At 44.6% G+C, this 23,724-nt stretch overlaps 2 protein-coding genes and 1 non-coding gene across 3 annotated transcripts; 2 read left to right on the forward strand and 1 right to left on the reverse strand.

Moving 5' to 3' along the window:
- Nucleotides 1-2,177: 2,177 nt before the first annotated feature.
- Nucleotides 2,178-5,122, forward strand: marcksl1a (MARCKS-like 1a). Its single transcript, XM_034563096.1, has 2 exons — nt 2,178-2,524; nt 3,674-5,122. The coding sequence occupies exons 1-2, from the start codon at nt 2,438-2,440 to the stop codon at nt 4,226-4,228; spliced, it is 642 nt and encodes a 213-aa protein (XP_034418987.1). The 5' UTR covers nt 2,178-2,437; the 3' UTR covers nt 4,229-5,122.
- Nucleotides 5,123-6,183: 1,061 nt separating this feature from the next.
- On the forward strand, nt 6,184-6,265 carry trnas-gcu. Its single transcript has one exon. It is a non-coding gene; the product is annotated as a tRNA-Ser (tRNA).
- A 1,290-nt stretch (nt 6,266-7,555) lies between these two features.
- LOC117751311 (gap junction beta-4 protein-like) lies at nt 7,556-14,231 on the reverse strand. Its single transcript, XM_034563095.1, has 4 exons — nt 13,805-14,231; nt 9,576-9,759; nt 8,636-8,937; nt 7,556-8,493 (listed from the first exon to the last, which is right to left on the reverse strand). Exons 2-4 carry the CDS (start codon nt 9,744-9,746, stop codon nt 8,151-8,153), a joined length of 816 nt encoding a protein of 271 aa, XP_034418986.1. The 5' UTR covers nt 9,747-9,759; nt 13,805-14,231; the 3' UTR covers nt 7,556-8,150.
- Nucleotides 14,232-23,724: the final 9,493 nt, after the last annotated feature.

The raw sequence follows: 23,724 nt of genomic DNA on the forward strand, positions 1-23,724 counted from the left end.
CATGTTTCTGATTCTTTTCCCTCGCTCCAGTCCTTCTCTCTCTCTTCTTTTTTCTCTCCTCCCTTTCTACTTGGGATGCTCATCAGTTGTCTTGCAGAGAGCAACAGAAAGAGAGAGACAATGAAGGCTTTTAGCAGGATTTGAGAGCTCATCCTGTGTCAGGGCATGACAAGTGGGCAATCACACAAACAGGGTCATTGACTAGCTCTGGTGGGGTGAAGGGGAGACGAAAGATCACGTTAAACGTGACAGAAATAAGTAGGCAGGTCAAAGACACGGGAAATCCTCCAGCCACAGTTTTTCTCAAGGAAATCAGGCCTTGTCATCTAAATCTGCACTAACATGTGCGTAAGACAAGGAGTTCGACAGGAGTTAAATGAGGAGATTCACCCCACTGTGTGATAAATATGTAGCTGTAGCGGCGAGAAGCCGGTTAGCTTAGCTTAGCATAAAGACTGGAAACAGGTGTAACACATGTAACTCTGAAGCTTATTAATGAATTATCTGGTTTTCCAATCCGTACAAAAACTGTAAAAAAAACAACAACAAAAAGGTTTAAAAACAAGGCTAGCAGTTTCCAGTCTGCACGCTAAACTAAGATAATCTAATTTAAATCGGCAAAGAGGCGTTAAACGTTAAACACATCTTCCATTACATTACATGTCATTTAGCTGACGCTTTTATCCAAAGCGACTTACAATAAGTGCATTAAACCATGAGTCCAAACTCAGAACAACAAGAATCAAGCAAGTACAATTTCTTCAATAAAGTTAAACTACAAAGTACTATCCGTAAGTGCCATTTAAGTGCTACTAACATGTCCTTCTCCCTTCTTATCTTGATTTGTGCAAAATGTATGGAGGAGTGGCGGCGGTTGGTTGGGTAGGAGTGCAGATTTTTTCTTAAAAACTCCTGAGGGTGTATTCCACATGCTCAGCCCACTAAATGGATGGAGATCATTCTTCGGGGGGTGCGCATACCGCATACCACGGCGGTGACGTGCTCCTGTGAGTATGCGTGGAGGAGGTCGTCCTGTGTGCCATCGGATCGGTGAAAACAATTACAGAAAGCGTAAAGAGAGAGAGAGAGACACACACACACACACACACACACAGAGAGAGCTATAAAGGGATGCCTCTAAAGAATACGGGACTTTCATAAGAGGAAATCATAAATTCCTCTTAATGAAGTCCCATACAGATGACAAGCAGACAGAGAGCCATTTTGTTGAGACGGCTCGTCTGCGGAATAAATGAGGGCCTCGTCGATGGGAAAGAAGAGATCATTCGGTTAAAGTTGCCACAATTAAGAGGAACGGCTTGAATGACATGCCGGTCTATGGGAAGCAGTCGACTGGCTTTTATTTCTCAGCTTAAAAACACTGAATGACCCCTGACCTCGCGGGGTCGCAAGAGAAAACCCGTCAGCTTTTGGGCTCCCAGTAAAGAAGAAAAGGAAGGAAAGAAATGCAGTGTCATTGCTGCGATCGTGGGATTTGCTCGTCTGGCCGAGAGACCTCATTACCGGCTGACAGGCTGATTCACTGTCTCCCTGTCTCTGCGTCTGTGTCGGTGACAAAGCAGCCCCAGTGTCATTGCAGGATCTCCGCCGAGTGCGAGCCCGGACTGTCCATTATGTAACGCGTTATGTACTCTTGGAGAGCCGCCGGGCCTGTCACTCAAAAACAGATCCGAGGTGTTTAAGTGTTCACCTCTCCAAGATACATGCGCCATAAAAAATGAGGGGGGGGGGGGGGGCGGCATCAAATAAGTTGCCGTGGTTGGATTCTGAAAAAAATAAAAAATAAGTGAAGCTCTCTTTTCAGATTTGGTTTTGAATGGCACACAAATGTATACTTCTGAGGTGTGCATGTATGTTGTGCCGCATTCATAGCACGGGTCATGCTGACAAAATGGCCAGTGACCTGTATGATGTCAGTTGCTGTTGATGAACAAAGTTTAGAAAGTTCAAAATGTCCGTCCCCCCCCACAAACAAAAAAACTTCCAGACGTGTGAAAGAGTGGAGAGAGTCCTGCTGATGGGGCCAGTTGAGCAACAGACTGTTGCAGTGACAGGAGGAGTCCCACCCCCCGGCTGCTGATTGGACAACAACCCGGCCAGCCACGCCCATGGGAGGAGACTCCGGTCGATTTTTTGAGGCGCGGTAGAAATACTCACAGCCTCATCACCGACATCCTTTAATTTGAGCTCAGCCGCCGTGGGGTCCGCACTCACCGAAGGGGGATCTTCTCATTTTCAGACCTAGCTAGGGGAGAAGGAGATCCGGTCGGATTGTTTCCCACCTCTTTGGCAAGACCTTACCCATCTCGGCGCTGGATTTTTAAATCTCCGCACAAAAAAAAAAGAAAGAAAAAAAAAAACGAGGTTTTTCTTTTTCGCTTTTCCTTTTTTTTTTGTTCACCACACACAGTCGAGAATGGGAGCCCCGTTGTCCAAGGGTGGAGTAGCTGTTGAGGGGAAAGCCGCCGCCGCCGACCCTATCGCCGCTAAAGCCAACGGCCAGGTGAGTGAAGTAGGCCTGACATGCTGTAGGACCAGCGGGGAGCCACATGGCACCCGACGCCCACCATGGGAAGACCTAGCTGTTGCTCTTTCGCACACCGAGACACACAGACCCGCATGGCTACAGAGCGAACGAATAACGGGGGGTGCGGGAGGGGGTTGTCAAAAAGAAATCACCTCCAGTGCGAGAGAGCGGCGGTCGACTGGCCGCGCTCGTCCCCGCTCGCCGGGGCGCGCGCCAGACCTGCCTTTTGTTAAATCCGCCGGTCCCAGGGGGGCAATTTACCCGCAAATTAGACGCGAAAGAACGACATATTCGGGTGGACGCGTGCGTTTGGACCGCGTTCTCTCTCATGAGTTTGCCGCTTGTCGACTCGGTCGTCGCGCTCAACGTCGAACAAAAGGAGCGAGGCGAGCGGCGCAAAGGATGCAAAAATGCGCGCTGCTGGAGGCGCATTTTGCGGAGTTGCAAACAAAGCGGCGGGGAAGGGAAGCCGGTTCAACCCAGCCCCCCTGCCGTCTGCCCCGGCCCCCCCAAAACCTAGAGCGGGAGATGTGCGTTGACGAACGATAGGCGATAACGAGTCGCTTGAATCTGACCCCGGATCAGGAGACTCATTATTTGATATAATATGAAGCGCGTGCATACGTGTTGCTTTGAGTCGTTGGACCAAAAAGGGGCCCCTCATTATGAGTAGCAGTCGATTCATTTAGTGTGACTCTGTCTGTGCCGTGACCGGTGGGTGCTGGCCGGGTTCTGGATCCGCGCAGAGAGCTGCAGCTCTGGGGACGAGAGCAGAAAGCAAGGTTTCACGGGAATTCCTTTGTTCCCCCAACTCGCTGGCCGTATTGATGTTTGAACGCTGCACTACTGCCCCCGTGTGTCTGCTGAGTGGTCATGCAAACAGCTGTTAACCCCGCCCCCTCACCCAAATCACTGTCAGCTTTCCTCAAGTATAACATGGATTAACCATTGGAGTAAATGGGCTAATGCTAATCTGTCATGTCAGATCACTTTTTAGATTTGGAATGCTGTGCACAATTTCACCTACAGTTGGGTCCATCTGTTTATTTGGGTGATTCTCCCCCTTCCCCATGTTTGTTTTTGGCCCAGTTTGATTTGATTACTAATGACTCCTCTTCTCTGCAGGAGAACGGTCATGTCAAGACCAACGGCGACGTGTCGGCCAAGCCCGACGGGGAGGTGGCCGCCGCGGACGGAAACGGGACAGCCGAGCCGGCCAAGGAGGGCGAGAACGGCACCGGGGACGCCATCGAGCCGGCCCCTGCTGCCGAGGGGGAGGCCGCCAAGCCAGAGGGCGAGGGCGCCAAGGAGGGCAAAAAGAAGAAGAAGTTCTCCCTGAAGAACTCCTTCAAGTTCAAGGGCATCTCGCTGAAGAAGAGCAAGAAGGGAGGCGAAGAGGCCAAGGAGGAGGCCGCTTCCCCCACGACCGAGGACAAGCCTGAGGAGAACGGCCACGCTGCCAAGGAAACCAAAGAGGAGACGCCGGCCGCCGAGACCAAAGAGGACGAGGCCGCCGCACCGGCCGCCGATGCCGCGCCCGAAGGAGAGGCCAAGGCGGCAGCGGAGGTGGCTGACGAGGCCCCACCCACAGTGGCTGCCCCGGTCGAGGAGGCTGCCGCCGCAGCCCCTGCCGAGGACACGACACCTGCGGCCCCCGAGGGCGAGGCCAAGGCAGAGTGACTGCACCCTCCTTCCCTCTCCTCCTCCCCCCCACCCCCAGCCGCGGCACCTGAACTGATTTTCCAAGATTAAAGTATATAAATATATATATGAGAGACGCGTGCCACGTTCTTAAAAGTTATAAACAAAACTAGAGAAGAAGACAAAGGATATATCACGTCTGCTGATTCAACCACCAGTTCACTGCCTTTTTTCATTAGTTCTTCGACAGACGGAATCTCACCGGGCCCTCTCGTGATCAAAGTGTCTGCGTGTGTGGCCCCCTGTTGGTACACACAGGGACTGGTGTGTGGTGAAGGTAATGGATTGGATGTGGAGCGAATCAGGAATACTGACTTATTTTCCCAATTCATGGAGAAGCATCCTTTTTAACAGCGTGGCAGCCCTATAACATTTTTTGTTTTATTTTCTTTCTCATCTTTTTTTGGGATCTAAAAGTTTGTCACCGTTGCGGAGCGGGGCAGAGCATCTACTTCACTCAAATGACTTATATGGACACATGAAAACCTTTTCAAAAGATCGTATTCGTTTTTAGAACTCTACATTCCTATGTTTTACCCCCAAATTTCAAGTATTTTGTCATGTATAGAAAAGTAAAAAAAATCGAGGAGGGGAGGTGGAAGAAGAGCAATGTCTTTGTTCGTGCATTTCGATTCTTTTTACTGGCTAAAAACCACATTCAAGCTTCTTGACTATTGCAGTGTTCACATTTCAGAGTTTATGATGCAGGGGTTTGGGGTTGTGTACAAAAATGTGAGCTTTTTATCTGCAAACCGTCTCTGTAAATATGTTTTGGCCAATATTTTTGGTTCTCTTTTTATTTTGCTATCGTTTGAAGATGTTAATGGTTTTATTGTAACTTTTAATAAGGGTAAATAAATGTTCGATCCCCTCTGTCTGTGTTTCTCCTTTTGATTCAACCCTCACGGACACTTGCCTGAACTGGTCGGGTCGATTATGTTGCACAAACATTCAGTGAGACGATGGCTGAACGAGCACAAACTGATATTCAATCAGCTAATTATGAAAATGGAAGAATAAATAAAAACATAAACATTGGTGGTTCTAGGCCCTGAATCACACTTCATGCATGCTCTTATAATAAGCTGCTCACACCTGCACTGATAGTGTGGTAAATATAACTATTTGCATATTCTTTTTAGATTTCTTTTTTCTTCAAATTCCGGACTAGTCTTTTTAGCACATTGAATTCAGTTTATTTTATATAGCCCAATATCACAAATTATGAATTTGACTACTCTTTACAATCTGTACACATACGACAGACCTGTCCCAGGACCTCACATCGGATCAGGAAAGACTCTCCAAAAATAACCTTTCACAGGGAAAAAAGGGAAGAAACCTTCAGGAGAGCAACTGAGGAGGATTCCTCTCCCCGGATGGACAGAAACAACAGATGTCATGTGTACAGATGTACAGAGTTACATAAACTCATCAGGCGCACATTTCATTGCATAATTTCACTACACGTTACCTGTGTGCGTGACAAACATTTGAATCCAAATTGTGGATTTTGCTTTTTATTACATAATTATGAATTACTTCTAGCAGCATGTTTAACATCGGATGCTGGAGTAAGATCCACTTAAATAAGCAGTTCATGATTAGATGCTTAAAATAACATTGTGTATTAGTTGGTCTGTGATGGACAGAAATGTGTATTGTTCATGAGTCAGCACAGCACAGTGTTGCTTTTCGGTGATAGTACACACTAACGTCTGATCCACACGTGTTTTGTTATTAGATCAAGTTAGCTTATCAGTATCTTTAGCGAGGCTGAGATGTTGACGTAGATTTGGCCATACGCGTTTCCGTAGAACAACACATTAAGGCGGAATCCTCGACCGAAATTAATTAATTGAGCATGACTCAAATATGTCCGACGTATAATGACGACTACTGTGTATTGAGCTACACAGTTGATCGCTGAAACAGACGAGGTGGCCGAGTGGTTAAGGCGATGGACTGCTAATCCATTGTGCTCTGCACGCGTGGGTTCGAATCCCATCCTCGTCGGATATTTTCGCTGTGATTAAAATGATGTAGGCCTGAAGAGGGGGAGTGGCACACGTTATAATACGTATGAATTCCAATGTGTTTTCAAGAAGCAGTAGGCAGCTGTATAGTCTGGTGTGCGTATCTCACCTGCGTTTCGAGCTCCTACTGCACATCACGTGGTTTTGTACACGGCAGGACTGTACGGGTACATATGTGTGCTCCTTACCTCTTACCATCTCGAGACAAAGTCCCTAAAATGTCTATAGCTAGATAGATAGATAGATAGATAGATAGATAGATAGATTGACAATTGTATTGTTGGGAACTGCTGCCATCTAGTGGAAACAGAACATAACTAAACTTTACATTTTTGATGACGTTCTGGGATAAAAACAAAATGTTGCCTTTAACCAACTAAATAAGTGCATTCATATGCACGATAGGCTATTGTAAATAATACAACTTATGGTGGCTGAACTCCACTTAGATGCAACAATACAATAAACGATAACAACAACTACAATTATAATTATAAAACTAAAATCAAGTTGAGATAATGTACAGCAGCAAAGAGCAGTGATTGCGCGCGTATTTATCACGTCCAGATGTTTGTGTCTCGTGCAGAGGAGCCTCCGGAGCAAGTCGGACAAAATGACTAACCATCATGCAATTCACCAAGCAAAACGGCGATCCCAGTTGTGCAGGCCTCCGATGGTCCGGCTCATCTTAAACAAGCCTTGTATAAAGGAAGAATTTAGTAATAGTAAATAGTAGTAGTAAAACAACATGCAGTTAGTTTGCTGATACTGACAGCTGAAGACCAATGTTTTCAAAGCTTTATAACATACATCATCTGAAGATGGACCGACTTTTTGTAACTCCGGTAGAAGACCTGGTTCCACTCCATCGGGCTCAATGGTGTGTGGGTGGACAACAGAACAGAACAGACCTTTCTGCACAGAGGGACAGTCTATATGCACTGAGCTTGATCAATATGTTTTTATTTTACAAGCAATTAAATATAGCACTATATGGGTCAATAAAAACAAGTCTTAAAAGAAACTATTGTACCACATTACAACATTCCAGTTGGCTCTTTAGTATTTGTGTGTCTGGGGTGCCCGTGATGACCTTGTCCTGTAACTTCACTCTGCCAGCTCGGCTACTGTTCAGCGAGCTCGTCAGAAATAATCTCGATTTAAATCGTAAACTCGACGTGGGGCATGTGCTCATCAAATCCCCAGCAGTGTTTTGGTCCTTTTCTTTTATACCTTGGTGACACTACACCCCTGATTTTTCTGATGCCTGCAAGTTTCGCAGCTCAGAGGCAAAAGCTTAGCTTGCACTGCAGCTAAGAATGGCAGGATACACACACACATCACACTCATCAAATCCATCTCGTCATCGGGTTCTGGTAATTGTGTTTTGGTGTCCACAGGTCACAGACCAATCGGATCCGGTTCTTGCAGTGTGTCTATGTGACCCTACACCCCCCCAACCCCAGTCAGACATGCAGTGTGAAAACCACTATGACTTAAATAAATGACTGTGCTATACCAAGGCCAATGTGATTGTCTTAGAGAAAATACAAACAAGTCAGAGCATTTTATTATTATTTTGCCCCCACACTTTCCCAGAATGAGACCGTTCTTGAGCACTGCCACAGCGCTGTAGAGATAAAACATACAGGACATATAGAAATGTGATATCCAAACATCGTGATACCGATAGTCCTCTCCTCCTGACAGTGTTCAGCACACAACCGGCCGGTGTCCGAGATCCTTACAACGAGAGCGCCGTGAATGTTTCGTGTTCAGCTGGGTCACAGCCTTTCGGTTAAATGACTGTATCAGGGTACGTGTTCCTGTAATGTGTCCACCCCCCACACCCCCACTACCGAGTCCTACAGGGTCGTACTTATACCACCTTCTCTGACCTTGTCAATCTTGTTTAAACTCCGCTGGCTCTCTGTCAGCGTGGGATCGACCCTGCGGTACTGGGACCTGGGCAGGGCCATGTTGGTAAGCTCGTGCTCCTCGGCAAAGCGAATCCTGTCGTTGTTGTTGCGGACCCGCATCAGTTTGGAGATGCGCTTGCCGATGAGGTAAATCATCTCGCAGATGCACATCAAGATGCACAGCGCGCTGGAAACAACCATGAACACCATGAAGATCTTTTTCTCGGTGGGGCGACTGATGAAGCAGTCCACGGTGTTGGGGCACGGATCCAGCGAGCACTTGGATAACCTAAGAAGAAAAGGGGTCGAGAAGGGTTGAGAAGGGTCGAGAAGAGTTGAGATTAAACGGACAATCGGACAGGCTGAACGCTCCGATGTCCATGCAACAGATGATTATCATGCTTTCATCTGATAAGTAAAAGGTACGTTACCTGGGCAAGTCATATCCATGGTATATCCGATACAGAATGTACAGAAACGCAGTGTCGAATCCAGCCTTGAAGACCAAACTCAGCAGGTAGGTCCACCACAGCCCCCCCCTCTTCTTGCCCGGGTTGGCGTACAGGTGAGAGCCGTGGTGCAGCTCCTCGTATTTCTTGTCCTTTCCTTCGCGGAATTTAACATGAGCCATCACCATCATGGAGGGGCACGTGACAAAAATCAGCTGCAGCGCCCACAGACGGATATGGGAGATGGGGAAGATGTGGTCATAGCAGATGTTGGTACAGCCGGGCTGGAAACAGAGTAAAAGATGTGGGTTTAATTTGTAAACACGTGTTGCAAATGCTTTTCTGTCATTACTAAAATGTCTCAGGTGGGTAAAACAAGTAAAAGTGTAGGTAGTTGCCTTTGTGCCAGAGATCTTTTTTTAAACACAACAATAAAAACAACAAGGTGGCACTATTTTTGGGATACAATTGGGATTACAGACTAAAGGATGGCTATATCGATGAAAAGGTTTTGCTGTAATGAATGATGCTGATCGGCTACCAGTTACCTCGTGTCGTATATGCTAAATATTGAGCGAGTGAACCTCCTAATTTGACGAGGGAGGATCTTCTAGTCACGGGTGTATGCTTATGAGTGTGACACAGTCCCAAGAAGCCAGTACATTTCTTTGGTAAGGCTGCCCCCACTTAAAGGGCAACTTGGTGTTACACTTTCACAAAGTTCGTTGGACTCACTAGAGACCAATTAAAAACAAGAAAGGTAAAAAATGATGCAACAAAGCCAGATATGCCCTTAATTTTTTTTTTAGTGGCAACTATATTTCCCATAATGCAACCCAATACTGTCTTTTGTTAAAAAAAAAAAAAAAACTCTGTATTTTATGTATGAATATAGTGTCGGAATTCGAAGAAAACATCTTACCTGCCGAGTATTGCACACAAAGTCTTTGCTCTCGTCCCCCCAAACCCTCTGCGCCGCCACCACAAACACCAGGACGCGGAACACAAACACCATGGACAGCCAGATCCTCCCGAACGCAGTGGAGTATTTATTGACTCCACTCAACAAACTCTCCAGTCCTGACCAGTTCATCACTGCTGCTGCACTGTTGGGCGAGAGACACACATGTTCACTCTTTCACAGAGAGGAGGAGAGAAGACAAAGGGTGTGTGTAACTGAACTACAGGTGTGATTGATTTAGATATTGATGAATATCTCTACAACAGTAACATCAATTGTAGGCTTCTGATTGAGGATTAGTCAGATGCAAGTTACATGAATAGTGAGTACTGTATTGTAACATGAATAGTGAATACTGTATTGTTACATGAATAGTGAATACTGTATTGTAACATGAATAGTGAATACTGTATTGTAACATGAATAGTGAATACTGTATTGTTACATGAATAGTGAATACTGTATTGTTACATGAATAGTGATTACTGTATTGTAACATGAATAGTGAGTACTGTATTGTAACATGAATAGTGAATACTGTATTGTTACATGAATAGTGAATACTGTATTGTAACATGAATAGTGATTACTGTATTGTAACATGAATAGTGAGTACTGTATTGTAACATGAATAGTGATTACTGTATTGTAACATGAATAGTGAGTACTGTATTGTAACATGAATAGTGAATACTGTATTGTTACATGAATAGTGAATACTGTATTGTAACATGAATAGTGAATACTGTATTGTAACATGAATAGTGATTACTGTATTGTAACATGAATAGTGAGTACTGTATTGTTACATGAATAGTGATTACTGTATTGTAACATGAATAGTGATTACTGTATTGTTACATGAATAGTGAATACTGTATTGTTACATGAATAGTGAATACTGTATTGTAACATGAATAGTGAGTACTGTATTGTAACATGAATAGTGAGTACTGTATTGTAACATGAATAGTGAATACTGTATTGTTACATGAATAGTGATTACTGTATTGTTACATGAATAGTGAGTACTGTATTGTAACATGAATAGTGATTACTGTATTGTAACATGAATAGTGATTACTGTATTGTAACATGAATAGTGAGTACTGTGTTGTAACATGAATAGTGATTACTGTATTGTAACATGAATAGTGAGTACTGTATTGTAACATGAATAGTGATTACTGTATTGTAACATGAATAGTGAGTACTGTATTGTAACATGAATAGTGAATACTGTATTGTTACATGAATAGTGATTACTGTATTGTTACATGAATAGTGAGTACTGTATTGTAACATGAATAGTGATTACTGTATTGTAACATGAATAGTGATTACTGTATTGTAACATGAATAGTGATTACTGTATTGTAACATGAATAGTGAGTACTGTATTGTTACATGAATAGTGAGTACTGTATTGTAAACACAGTTGCGTCCAGAACTGGTGTGTTTGACTAAGAGCTTGCACAGGCTTGTCTGAAATTGTTCAACTAAACAGGAAAAGGAGGCAACATTTAGAAACAGAGTTTTGTCTTGTGTTTCTTTGCCGGCTGACTTTTCTCTTTTTTTGTTCAATGCTTCATAAATTAAGGATTAATGACGTTATCGGGCCCCCTCACAAATGAAGGTCCATGATTTCTTTGCCACAACCAGACGTGTACTGTATACAGGCCAGAGAAGATCAGGTTAGCCGCTGGTTAGCATAGCGTAGCACAAAGACTGGAAACAAGGAGGGGGGGCAGCTAGTCTGGCTAGTCTTCGGTCCAAAGGAACCCTAATTTGCCTCCCAGTACCCCTCAAGCTTTAGTTTTTCATCTGGAAGCAACTAGTTGCGGTTAATGTGCTGGACTGTTTCTGGCCGGGACCACTTCCTGAAGTGTCCACCGGTTGCCTGGCAACTGCTCCCCGAAAGAGAAGTAGTCTGGCACACAAACCCTGACACATCACGGACGTTCAATGTTTTCACTGTGGGTCAAGCTGATCGAGTTCCCCTTTTTTTATGCAGTCTTTATGCCAAGGTATTAAAGCCCTCTGAGAGAAATTTGTAATTTGTGATGTTGGGCTATACAAAATAAACTGAATTGAATTGAATATGCTAACCGGCTAACGACAGGAGCGTGGTATCAATCTGCTCACCTGAAGCTCGGCAAGAAGAAAGCAGCTTTTTAAAGTTGTATGCATTTGCTATTTCGTCAAACCATATTCTATGCTCAGGATTTAGAGCCACATTTCCAACAAACAACAAAAAGAAGAAATAACCTTCTTTTTTTTTTAGACGTTCAGCTTCACATTTTCATGCAAAACCGTATATTGTAATTGTTTTTGACGAGCAGACAAACCCGTTTGAGGAGCTGGGAGTGTGCACTTAGGAATGTGACACTTCAATAAAGCTGTGAAAAGACCTTTTTAAGCCACGTCAGTGCTATCAGTGCCAACTGTGGTACAGTGTTACAGAATTGAATTAATTGTGAGTTTATGTATTTATCATTCTGTATTTGGACCCGGGGTGTACATGCATGTTGAACTTAGTAATTCACACTTAATAGTCAACACAACTTTAATGACATTATAATTCAAAGCTAAATGTGGCTACACGTTTGGGTGATGTGTTTATTTATCTTCATGCTCCACCCTGGACGCTGATTATTCTGTACACACAGCTGCTGTGCGAATGTGTGTGTGTGTGTGTGTGTGTGTGTGTGTGTGTTCACAGTAACCATCGCTGCTGTTTTCGTTAATGAATGGACTCAGCGGGAACAATGGCATGTGATGTGTGCGAAGTTAATGAGGTTCATGAATGAAACGGCCTTGTGTCATTTGCCCGGTATAACCTCCTGGTACATGTGTGGTTTCAGAATTCATGTTACCTAGATACTGAGTGTGTGTTTAACAAATGTGTCTTTATCCTTGCAAACTAAATATAATGTGTGTTACACAGTCAGTGCTCAGTCTGTTGAATCATGTTTTTCAAAGTAACAATGGGGCTGGCGTTGTACGATATACTTATTTGTTGTCCTGTTATTGGAAAACCACATTACATTAATTCTTTAAGATGTGTATCTCATTGAGTATTTTTCCACATATAGTTCCTCTTCGCTAGTCAAATAAAGGTGAACCACTAAAGCTTTGATCAAGTTCAATCAATAGATTTTTCTTCTTTTTTTAATGAATGCTTTTCTGGAAGTATAACCGATTTTTTAAAAACTATATTTTCCATTTGTTTTTACTTGAAGTGCCACTACATCCCTGGTGACGAGGAGAAGTAAACCCCATCCTTTATGCCGTGTATGGTTTCTGGAGCAGCGAGGGATCACGCGCTGTTTAGAAACAAGTAAAATATTTAGATGTCACCAAAAAGGAGTGTCTCACCGCTGAGCACTTTTCGTTGTCAACACTGTAAACTCTGGATTAACTCCTTTACTTTAGTCATATAGGCTAAATAAAATAAAATATTCACAACAATGAGACTTGAGCCGTGATACTGTTGTCAGGAGACTGTCATGGAACCATTTTAGATTCTACATTAATATTTGTCTTTTTATTTAACCCCCCAACAAGCAGTGGCTGTTTACAATATATAAAATGTTGTTGCAAAATATGTGCATGGTTAGTGCATGGTTAGTTACATGTATTGTTTGAGGGATATTGTGGCAAATTAAATCGTAGATCTTCATTATAGAGTCAACAAAGCAAATTTCATTAAATCTACCATTGAAATACCAATTGCATGGTAGGCTATTTATAAAGTAGATTGCTTGATATACATCAACTTGTGTGTATGTGTGTGTGCGTCTGTGTGCGTGTGTGTGTAAATGTTTAACGTTTAGGGGCTACATACCCCAACGACTCTGTCTGTGTGGTGAATCTACAGTTTATAAGAAAACCACATTTTCCATATACTGATTGCGCAACATCTTGCCACGCTATGTGTCTTAGTCATAGCCAAAAGAAACGCTTTACTCTCATTGTGCTTTTTTTGTTTTGTTTTAGGTTTAAACACTTTTTCCGCATATGTTGGCACGAATGAGAGTTTTTATCGTCCTGTTTCAGGGTAAATAAGGAATAAGACATCACTGTAGCTCAGCCTGTATTCACTTCAAACGCTACATTCTTTTGTTTACCCCCTCAGTCCTCACTTAAAGCATACCAAATGTATGAACATCAAACCAAAAGAAACTTACCTAGTGCTGAAACCAGACTCAAATATCAAAATCCAGTATGTCGACACCAGCAGGAGAAGATTGATACACAGCTGTACAGTTAAATAAAGTTACGTGAAAACTAGTTTAAACTATTCTGTACTTTTTCTCCCTGTGTCTGCCTCTGCTCTCTCGCCCTTCCCTCACAAATCCTGCCGAACCAGATTCACAGGCTGCTACGTCACACGCACACACACAAACACACACACGCACACACACACACACACACTTCTCATGCCCTGTCTTGTTAGTTTGCATGGTACAGGAAGGCTCCACTCCCGGTGAGGCATGTAACCTAACACCTCAAAGGGAAATGAACAAGACACATATGCTCTGATCGGGGTGACAAAACATCCATCCGCCCCATACAGAATGCCTGTGTGCGTGTGAGCGTGTGTGCGTGTGTGCGTCAGAGTGTGTAGGAAAAAGAGAGTAAGAAAGAGAGAGGAGGGAAGATGCCACACCCTTTAGGGAGTAATGCAGATGTGTTTTTAAAGTGAGCAATGTGTTCACAGACTCGCAGAACTGAATCAGTTTCAGGAGCTTGTTGCAGCAGGTAAATGGAGTAACTGCATCAAATAAAATAGAATAAATGCTGTTATATATATATATATAAACAGGGGCGTTTGTAGGATTCCAAGAAAGGGGGGGGGCTCCTCCCCAAGGGAGTGTCACCCTTGTGAATGTGTGCACTTTCATATCACATCTGAACTTACACTGAACTTTTCTCTTTTTCCCCCTGACGCTAACTAATTTTTCTTTCACAAACTATGGATTGTTCTTTCCCCGGTCTATGAATGAATTACAAGACAGTGACAGAGAGGCTGCTGTGGCTGGAAGATGCTGATGGACTGAGGGGGCAGGAGGCTCTCAGCTGACTTTCAACTGGCCTGTTTAAAATGCGGGACGCCGGGTCTCAATCACAGCTGTTGGCCTGGTTCTACGGAACATTGAGAAAATGATTTTTGTGGCTGTTCCTCTCGATCCCTTTTCTCTCTGAGAGAAAACAGCAATAGGTCAATGTAAGGTCATCTAAGGTAGGTATGTTTTAGCTGACTGTATGTGCTTATATATTTGTTGGAATAAGAAATGTATCGCATAATTTGCAAAGATTTGCGTGGCTATGATTTGCAATCATTTACATTACTTTGTTAAACAGACCAGACCTAGGCTGCATCCCATGACAGCCAGACAGCCAGAAGATGCTCACTCGAAAGTGACTACGTGTCACTATGTTGAGTTCATTCCCGTGCATAGATGACCACAGCAAATATTTGGAAAATAAAATGCGCGCTCTAACACCCTGAAACACATTGACATGGACTTTATATAAACCTAAATATACAGGATAAATGTATACAGAAAAAAACGGTTTATTAAATATTTTACAATGTCTGACAGTTAAACAACAAATCCATGTCCCTTGTCTTGAACATTCAACAATCATGTCTAATCAATAATAAATCTAATCCACTGGCTTGTGCACGTATGATAACTGTAACAAGTTTGTGTTACCCTTCCCCCCCCTACCACAGAGACACAGGAGACCGAACTCGGCTTTATGAATCTTTATTGGTCTGGGACACAGTCGCGCTCTCGGCCTTGCCCCTGAGCGCCCTCCTGTCCGTCCTCGGTCTACGTCACGGCAACGTCCAACCCCTCCTCCTTCCGTCCTACAGGGAAAGCACATCATTAGACCCAGCTGAGGCCAATTAGGTCTCCACCTGGTACCGTTCCCTGAGCGCACTCCCCCAATCCCCCTCTGCAGCTGAGCTTAACCACGCCCCACCACCACATACCTCCCCCGCCCGACTTAGGCCAGGGTGCCATCCGGGCTGCCCGCACCTCCAACACGCCTAGGCGTGTTGGAGGTGCTTGAGAGGTGCACCAAGGTGCACCTCTCAAGCACCAGGCAGCTGCCCTGGTGCTTGAGAGGCTCCCCGTGGGCTGGGAAGGGTACCGGTGTCAGCTGGGGTCGACAGATCGGGGAGCTGGGTTGAGGGTCCCGACCGCGGAGCCGGCCGTGCCAGGATCTGCGGTGGAAGCCTTCTCCGCGGGGCGGGGGTCGGCCGTGGTGGCACTGGCAACCGACCGATGTCCCCCTGATTCCCGGGATGCACCACCAAGTGGTCCTCCGCCAGTGTGACCGCGGCCTGCAGCGATGCCGGCCAGTGGCACACCCCCCCCCACGAACTGCTCCAGTACGATCCGCTCCACCACCCCCGTCGCTCCTCCGGCCCCGCCCGGCTGCAGCCATCTGGTCGCGGCGTCGCTCAACCGCTGGGCGTAGGTGAAGGGCCGGTCCTCGGGCCCTAGCGTGGCTTCCCGGAACCTCCGCCGGTGGTCCTCCGGGGTCAGACCCAGCCGATCCATCACCGCCTTACGCACGTCCGCGTAGTTGCGCCGGGCTGCCGGGGGAAGTCCCAGGGCCGCGGTCTGCGCCTCCCCGGTGAGAAGTGGCAGGAGGCGGATCGCCCACTCCGCCGTCGGCCAGCTGCACGCCTCTGCCATCACCTCAAAGGTCTCCAGAAAGGTCTGGACATCGTCCGCCGCTGTCATTTTGGGCAGCGCCATCCCCCTCAAGGCGTAGGGGTCCGGCGCCCCCGGCCCCGGCGGAGCCGCACCTGTGCGGGCGGCGAGCTGCTCGAGGGCATGAGCCTGTCTCTGTGCCTGGACCTGGAGCGCCTCTAGGAACTGTCGATTCGCCTCCGCCTGATCCTGCTGCATCTGGGCGATGCCTCCCAGCATCTGCCCCAGCGCGATCAACGGCTGGGCCGGCAGCCCTGGTTGTCCCTCGTCTCCTGGCATGAGTTTCCTTTTTTTTTAAGGGGGCCCCACGTTTGGGCTCCAGTGTAACACGTTTGTGTTACCCTACCCCCCCTACCACAGAGACACAGGAGACCGAACTCGGCTTTATGAATCTTTATTGGTCCGGGACACAGTCGCGCCCTCCTGTCCGTCCTCGGTCTACGTCACGGCAACGTCCAACCCCTCCTCCTTCCGTCCTACAGGGAAAGCACATCATTAGACCCAGCTGAGGCCAATTAGGTCTCCACCTGGTACCGTTCCCTGAGCGCACTCCCCCAATCCCCCTCTGCAGCTGAGCTTAACCACGCCCCATCACCACAATAACATATCTATACAGTACACCTGACACCCAAATACTGTAATGGTAAAATAAGTGAATGAAGCCAATATATATATATATATATATATATATATATATATATATATATATATATTTATTGTCTTTTGAACCACCACTTTTTTGATAATCATGGAGATTAGAATCAGGTAGGTTTAATGTAATTATTTATTTATTATCTTTTCTCACTGTCACCATTTGACCTGAGATCAGACAGAGTTCTTGTTGGATGCAGCACATCTTCGTCAACCAAAACTGAGAGCCGGTCACGCTCAGGACTCAGGTCTGCAGTGTGATCGAGGAGGATAGGAGGAGAAGAAGTATGGGGCCAAATCCAGGCCAATTGTTTTGTTCGTTTGAAAAAAAGATTTGCACCTAAAGATTAAAGTTTTAATCTTGAACTTTGAAAAAATCCACATTGTATTAGAAAAAAAAATGTGTATGAAAAGTCTTGTTGGGTCAAAATATAATGTTGATTCAGTTCTGTTCATTTTTCAGTAGCAGTTTTTTTACAGTTTCAAATCTTATTTGTTTCAGGTTCAGACTTTTGACTTTTGGCTGACCGGCTCTCAGTCTTAGTGCTGTTTGAAGTGTGCACGGTGGAGGTGATGCTCAGAGGGGAGGCTGCTCCGATACGGTGGGTGGAGCTGCAGATTTTTTTCTAACCCTCTTTCTCTTATGATGGGACAACTGGTGTTTGTCAGAGTCGTCATCATCAGCCATCTTTCTTTTGACGCTTGGTGAGAACCAACTGCTGCTGCTTGAGGTGGACAGAGCTGCATGGGTTCTCCGGATCCTGTTTCATTCATCATCTTGATGATGAGCATAGTGTCCTCTATAATTTAATGAATAGGAGGTTACCGTAATATAAAATATTTTTGCAAATATACTTTGTAAACTGACTGATAATGATGTGAGTGATGGTGGCGAGCCTACCTGAGCCATCCATACTGGACCCTTTTTGACGGATGAAGGGTCTCATTTTCATCATTTTCGTCAGGAACCTTTCTTTTCACCCCTGAATTGACTGCACCCGAGGTCTGGGTATACTCTGGTGGATCCCGAGGCGTTCCAAGGCCAACCGGGAGATATAATCCCTCCAGCGTGTCCCCGGGGCCTCCTACCAGTTGGACGTGCCCAGAAAACCTCTAATGGGAGGCGTCCAGGAGGCATCCTGACTAGATGCCCGAACCACCTCAGCTGACTCCTTTCGACACGAAGGAGCAGCGACTCGACTCCAAGCTCCCCCCTGATGTCCGAGCTCCTTACCCTATCTCTAAGGCTGAGCCCGGCCACCCTACGGAGGAAGCTCATTTCGGCCGCTTGTATCCGAGATCTCGTTCTTTCGGTCACGACCCAGAGTTCGTGACCATAGGTGAGGGTTGGAACGTAGACCGACCAGTAAATGGAATTGACTGCACCCGAGGTCTGGGTATAGAGCAGGGATGAGGGTTGATGTCTTGTGGCTGGCTAAGGGCGCCTCTCTCAGCAGAAGCAGAAGGAAGGTGCTGCTGGACGGGATGGGGGTTACCTGAGGATTACTGCTGCAGAGACCCACCCACAGCGTTCCCACTGTCAGTAGTCCGGTTCTGACCGAGGTCCATTGTCTCAAAACAAGACCGTACACTGCAAACAAATGATGAATTACATAAATAAACTTCCACATTCAGATAAAGTAAGATAGATAAAGTTTTCTCTTCTACACACATCAATACCATTTTAATAACTGAAATCTCAACATCGACTTCCTCGGAGCTGAGATGGTATCTGCTGACCATGTGGTGCATGCTAGTGAATTGATGCTAGAGCACCTGACGGGGGGGAGGGTCTCTTTGCAGCATCGAGCTCAAGCATCCCTCTGAGGATGTCCCCAAAGAGAAGCCTGTCATTCGATTCTGAAACTTTATCAGCAATCTTTTTACTCCTGATGAGCTGGATCTGTAAAATGAAGAACCAATAACAGCGGTCAGGAATATCAAAGCACCTCTGTGGACTAATTTTCATTTTCACTGTACACATTCACATTTACATTTATTTTGATTTACAGTTCATATACACTACACATACTTTGCATTTTCCACACTCTGTTTAAACTTAAATTAATGTCCTTAAATACACACTGCACAGTTATTCGTATTCTATTGTGTATATATATTTGACATATTTTGCACATTTTGCACACTCTGTTTACATTTAATTTAATTTAATTTCCTTAATACACACTGCACAGTTATTTTTATTCTATTGTGTATATATATATATATATATATATATATATATATATATATATATATTATTTTTTATTTTTTATATATCTGTCATCCCTGTTCTTATATTTTATTTTATTTTATTTTGTGAGTTTAGTTTATTTAGTCTATTCCATTTGGTGTCTGTAAAGTGTTGGGCGCTACTATGACAACAAATTTCCCCTTGGGGAAGTATATATCTATCTATCTATCATCTATCTATCTTAAGTTAAGTCCAGAAGTGAATGCTTCTGTATGCTTCAGAATTTTACGTGAATAATAAAAAATAAAAAAACACCTACATGCAAGAGATCATACAGCGAGCTGAATTCCCCTCGCCTGGTCTCCATCGACTGAATCCCAGTCTCGAGATAGAACTGTTCTGGTGTCTGAAGAGATTGTGTTATTGTTATCAATGATATTTTGAGTGCAGTAAACATGGACAAATACAGTTGATGGAACAGCTGTACAAAGCATTGTCACACAAGTGTTACAAACACACTTTGATGTGCATGTCTCTCCTACCTCTGCTCTGGCCTGCATGACTAAAGAGCCCTGGTTTCTCATCATTTTGATGGCAACCAGCTTCTTGTCGGTGATGTTCCTGCACTTAGCAAATGTGCCGGAGGTACCCTGTCCGAGGACAGACTCTACCAGGTACCTGGAGGAACCCGAGCTGAGCAAGTCACCAATGACTACCCGGTTCTGATGGGATGGGGGGGTCAGCCATGGTTAAAGCCTCCAGGTGTGACACCTGCTGCCAGCAACTCAAAGCTGAGAGGAATGCAGATGTGGACACAACATTTAGTCACAATGTAACACTACGACAGCAACATTTTAATGGAAGTTATGATGCGAGAACAACCAGCAAAGTAAAGATACTTACTGAGTTTGGCCGATGTCGTCACTGGGATTTGTTGGGTTCTGTTGGGATTTTCTCTGCCAAATGTTGGAAATCAATGCGTGTATATCACAAGTTGTGACGGATACGAGTTGGTTGAAGATTCAAAATGCAAAAGTGAAGGTTTCGAGGTATCTCTTGTTGTTCTCTCTGTGGGTTGCTGAAGGCACTGATCACAACATTGGGTCACTCCAGCTTGAGTGTTCTACGGTTCCGTGATACAATTCCATTTCACAGAACCACATTCTAAACTCACCGTTGATCATAATTAGGCTCTGAATGAACCATAATGGTTAAATAAAAGGTTATTATGATAGTCATTGTATTATAAGCCAGACTTGGTGGATGAAACCCTTTACTCGTACAGAAAACACACATTTTAGTACCATGATATCTGACTCAATTCTGTCAAAAACAATAATACTTGTAGAATATCTGCATTATGGAGACAATCAACACATGTTTAACAGAAAATTCAGATATACACATACTATACATATCTTTAATGTATTAAAAGGCCTCAAATGTCCTCCAATTTAACATCGTTGTGGCGCATAAACCTGAGATTTAATCTCAACTGCACTGAAAGCAGCAGAAACGTCACTTGAAGTTTCCGCTTAGGGTTAGCAGAATTTGTGAAACCAATATTAACATATCACCATCTTTTAAGTTGTTATAGCAATCTTGTAAACAAACAGTTAGCTCTTTAGACATCCAGCAAAGTGACATTTTCATTAATTTGTCCGATATTCACTCTTTTAGCTCCGTTTTGGGTCCAACTCTTAAAGGAAATTGTAACAGGTTTCCCTGCCACCCGGTGAGTCGCGGACTTTAACAGAGGCAGCAACACAGCTTGAGGTAGTTTCAAATGCTCTTTATTCGCCACACACAAATACAGGCTCCGTGACAGCTTCGGCTTCCCCCTCCCCTCTCAGTCCCTCCTGCTCTTATTTGGGGAGAGACCGCCAGATTAACCCCAGCTGAGGCTGATTAACCCTCAGCCCCAGCTGAGACTGATTAGACATCATCCCGGCACTGTTCCCTGAACCACACCCCCGCTCCACCCACTCTACAGCTGAGTCTAACCACACCCCACTGCCACAGAAATACCGGACTCTTTAGCTGCTTAATGCAGCGCTATGCTCACCTGCTTATTTCCAACTGAACTGTCAGACCCAAACCCAATGTCCACACTCACGTACTCACTTTAAGGCACGCTCTTGCAAAGTTCATGAGGGTCAGAGGAATGTAAAGATTGTCTATGTTACACCTGGTTTATTCATCAATCGTTTCTTTTTATTTTGCTTATTAAAGCTCTTTCAACAAAAAAGCTTTAAAAGAGATTATTTGACAATGACCTCTCGTCTGGACAGGCAAGAGCCTAGATTCAAATTAGGCATTCGAAAGAAAAAACACGATTGTAGAGTGAAGTTATTTTGGCATTTTTATCATCCATTTATTGCAATGAATTCACAGCAAAACATTTTTAATTTGTAGTTCATACAGCTGTATTATACCAGCCAACGTTTGCCATATACAGTTAAAACAGCTTGGAGAAGCTGCCATGATTGATGGACCTGAAACTCAATGTGGCTCGGGGCCACCTTGGTGCTGTCGCCTCACAGGAGGGCTACTTCAACCTTCAAGTCCGACAAGAACGTGCAATACGTGAAAACATATTTTCATCATACTTAACAAAAAAATGCAACGAGCAGTTTCTATACATATTTATAGTAGTTTTTAACAGTGCAAATATATTTCCATTAAATTATTTTACATTACTTATTGAAACTGAACCAACAAATGCAATCCATCCTTTGTTCTATTTCTTGCCACCTGGCAGCCTTCTGCTCACACAGCTGAGCCTCATTGGCCCTGATTGAGGGCGCAGTAGAAACCCAGAGGACAGCTTCAAGACGGGCATCACGAAGCCCGGACCTGTACTCGCATTTATTAAAGTTCATAGTGGAGAAAGGTTTCTCACACAGATATGTGCTTCCAGTAAGGCACATTACCCGACTGGACACTTTAGTCAGCTCAGAGAAGGATGGAGGTCATTCTCTCATAGATTGTCAGGTCTGGTTGTCTTTGTGCATCTCTGAGTTTAGCTTTTAGATCACGGTCGCACTGCAAGTCAATAAGTTCCATTTGCAACATCTTTGGGACACTCTCCACATCAGCTCAGAAAGGGTCTGCAAAAAAGAAGAAAAAAAAAAAAGTGCCACAGCGTGCCTTGAAGTCAGCAATTCAATTCAATTCAGTTTATTTTGTACAGCCCAATATCACAGATTAGAAATTTGCCTCAGAGGGCTTTACAATCTGTACACATACGACATCCCTGTCCCAGGACCTCACATCGAATCAGGAAAAACTCCAAAAATAACCTTTGACAGGGAAAAAAGGGAAGAAACCTTCAGGAGAGCAACAGAGGAGGATCCCTCTCCCCGGATGGACAGAAGCAATAGATGTCATGTGTACAGAATGAACAGCATTTACAAAGTTACATAAACACATTACATGAATATGACAATGTATGAATGGACCTCCATGAAACAGAAGGAGGTAGAGCGGAGGGGGGCGGGGCGCAGCAGCAGGGCCGAGGCATGAGGCCGGCTCACCAGGCATCAGACACCTCCAGGTCCAATGGACCCTATGAGACGTGAAGTCACAACGACTCCGGGGAGGAAGCAGAGTTAATAAGGTGCAATGGAGAGATGTAAATTCATCCATAAGGAGAGAGAGAAGAGGAGATAGGTGCTCAGTGTATCCTAAAACATCCCCCAGCAGCCTATAAGCCTATAGCAGCATATCAAGGGGCTCAACCAGGGCAAACCTGATTCAGCCCTAACTATAAGCACTATCAAACAGGAAAGTCTTAAGTCTATTCTTAAATGAGGTGACTGTGTCTGCCTCCCGGACTTAAAGTGGAAGCTGGTTCCATAAAAGAGGAGCTTGATAACTGAAGGCTCTTGCTCCCATCCTACTTTTGAGGACTCTAGGAACCACAAGTAGCCCCGCATTTAGTGAGCGCAGCTCTCTAGTGGGGCAATATGGTACTACAAGCTCCTTAAGATATGATGGTGCATCACCAATCAAGGCTTTGTAGGTGAGGAGAATTTTAAATGTGCTTTTTGATTTTACAGGGAGCCAGTGCAGAGCAGCTAATACAGGAGTAATGTGACGCTCCACGTCCGAGGCACTCTTCTGTGGACGTTCTTTAATAACAGTATCTGTTAAGAGAAGAGAGAGAGTCTGCCATTAAAGAAATGCTTTGGTTTCATCAAAAGTAATAGTTGAACGTGATATGTTAAGAGCACTGTACGTTACTTTAAAATTGGTAAACGGATAAACTTGTTTCTAATTTGGACTTGTTTCCCGACGTCGTCCCTTTCCTGGCTCCCATGTTACTGCACCGTTAGCTAGTTAACTGTTGGAGAAACCATGTACACCAACAATAAAAATAAAAGATTTACATAATTATCATTGCACCCGCTAATAAGCACGCTGCGTTAGCTGAACATCTAGGACAGGAGTGGGCAAACCTTTTGGCTCAGGGGCCACAATGACTTTTAAAATTTGACAGACGGGCCAAGCCAGTATCAGATGGATG

This window comes from Cyclopterus lumpus, chromosome 22, assembly GCF_009769545.1.
Source record: "Cyclopterus lumpus isolate fCycLum1 chromosome 22, fCycLum1.pri, whole genome shotgun sequence".
In the NCBI taxonomy this organism is placed as follows: domain Eukaryota; kingdom Metazoa; phylum Chordata; class Actinopteri; order Perciformes; family Cyclopteridae; genus Cyclopterus; species Cyclopterus lumpus.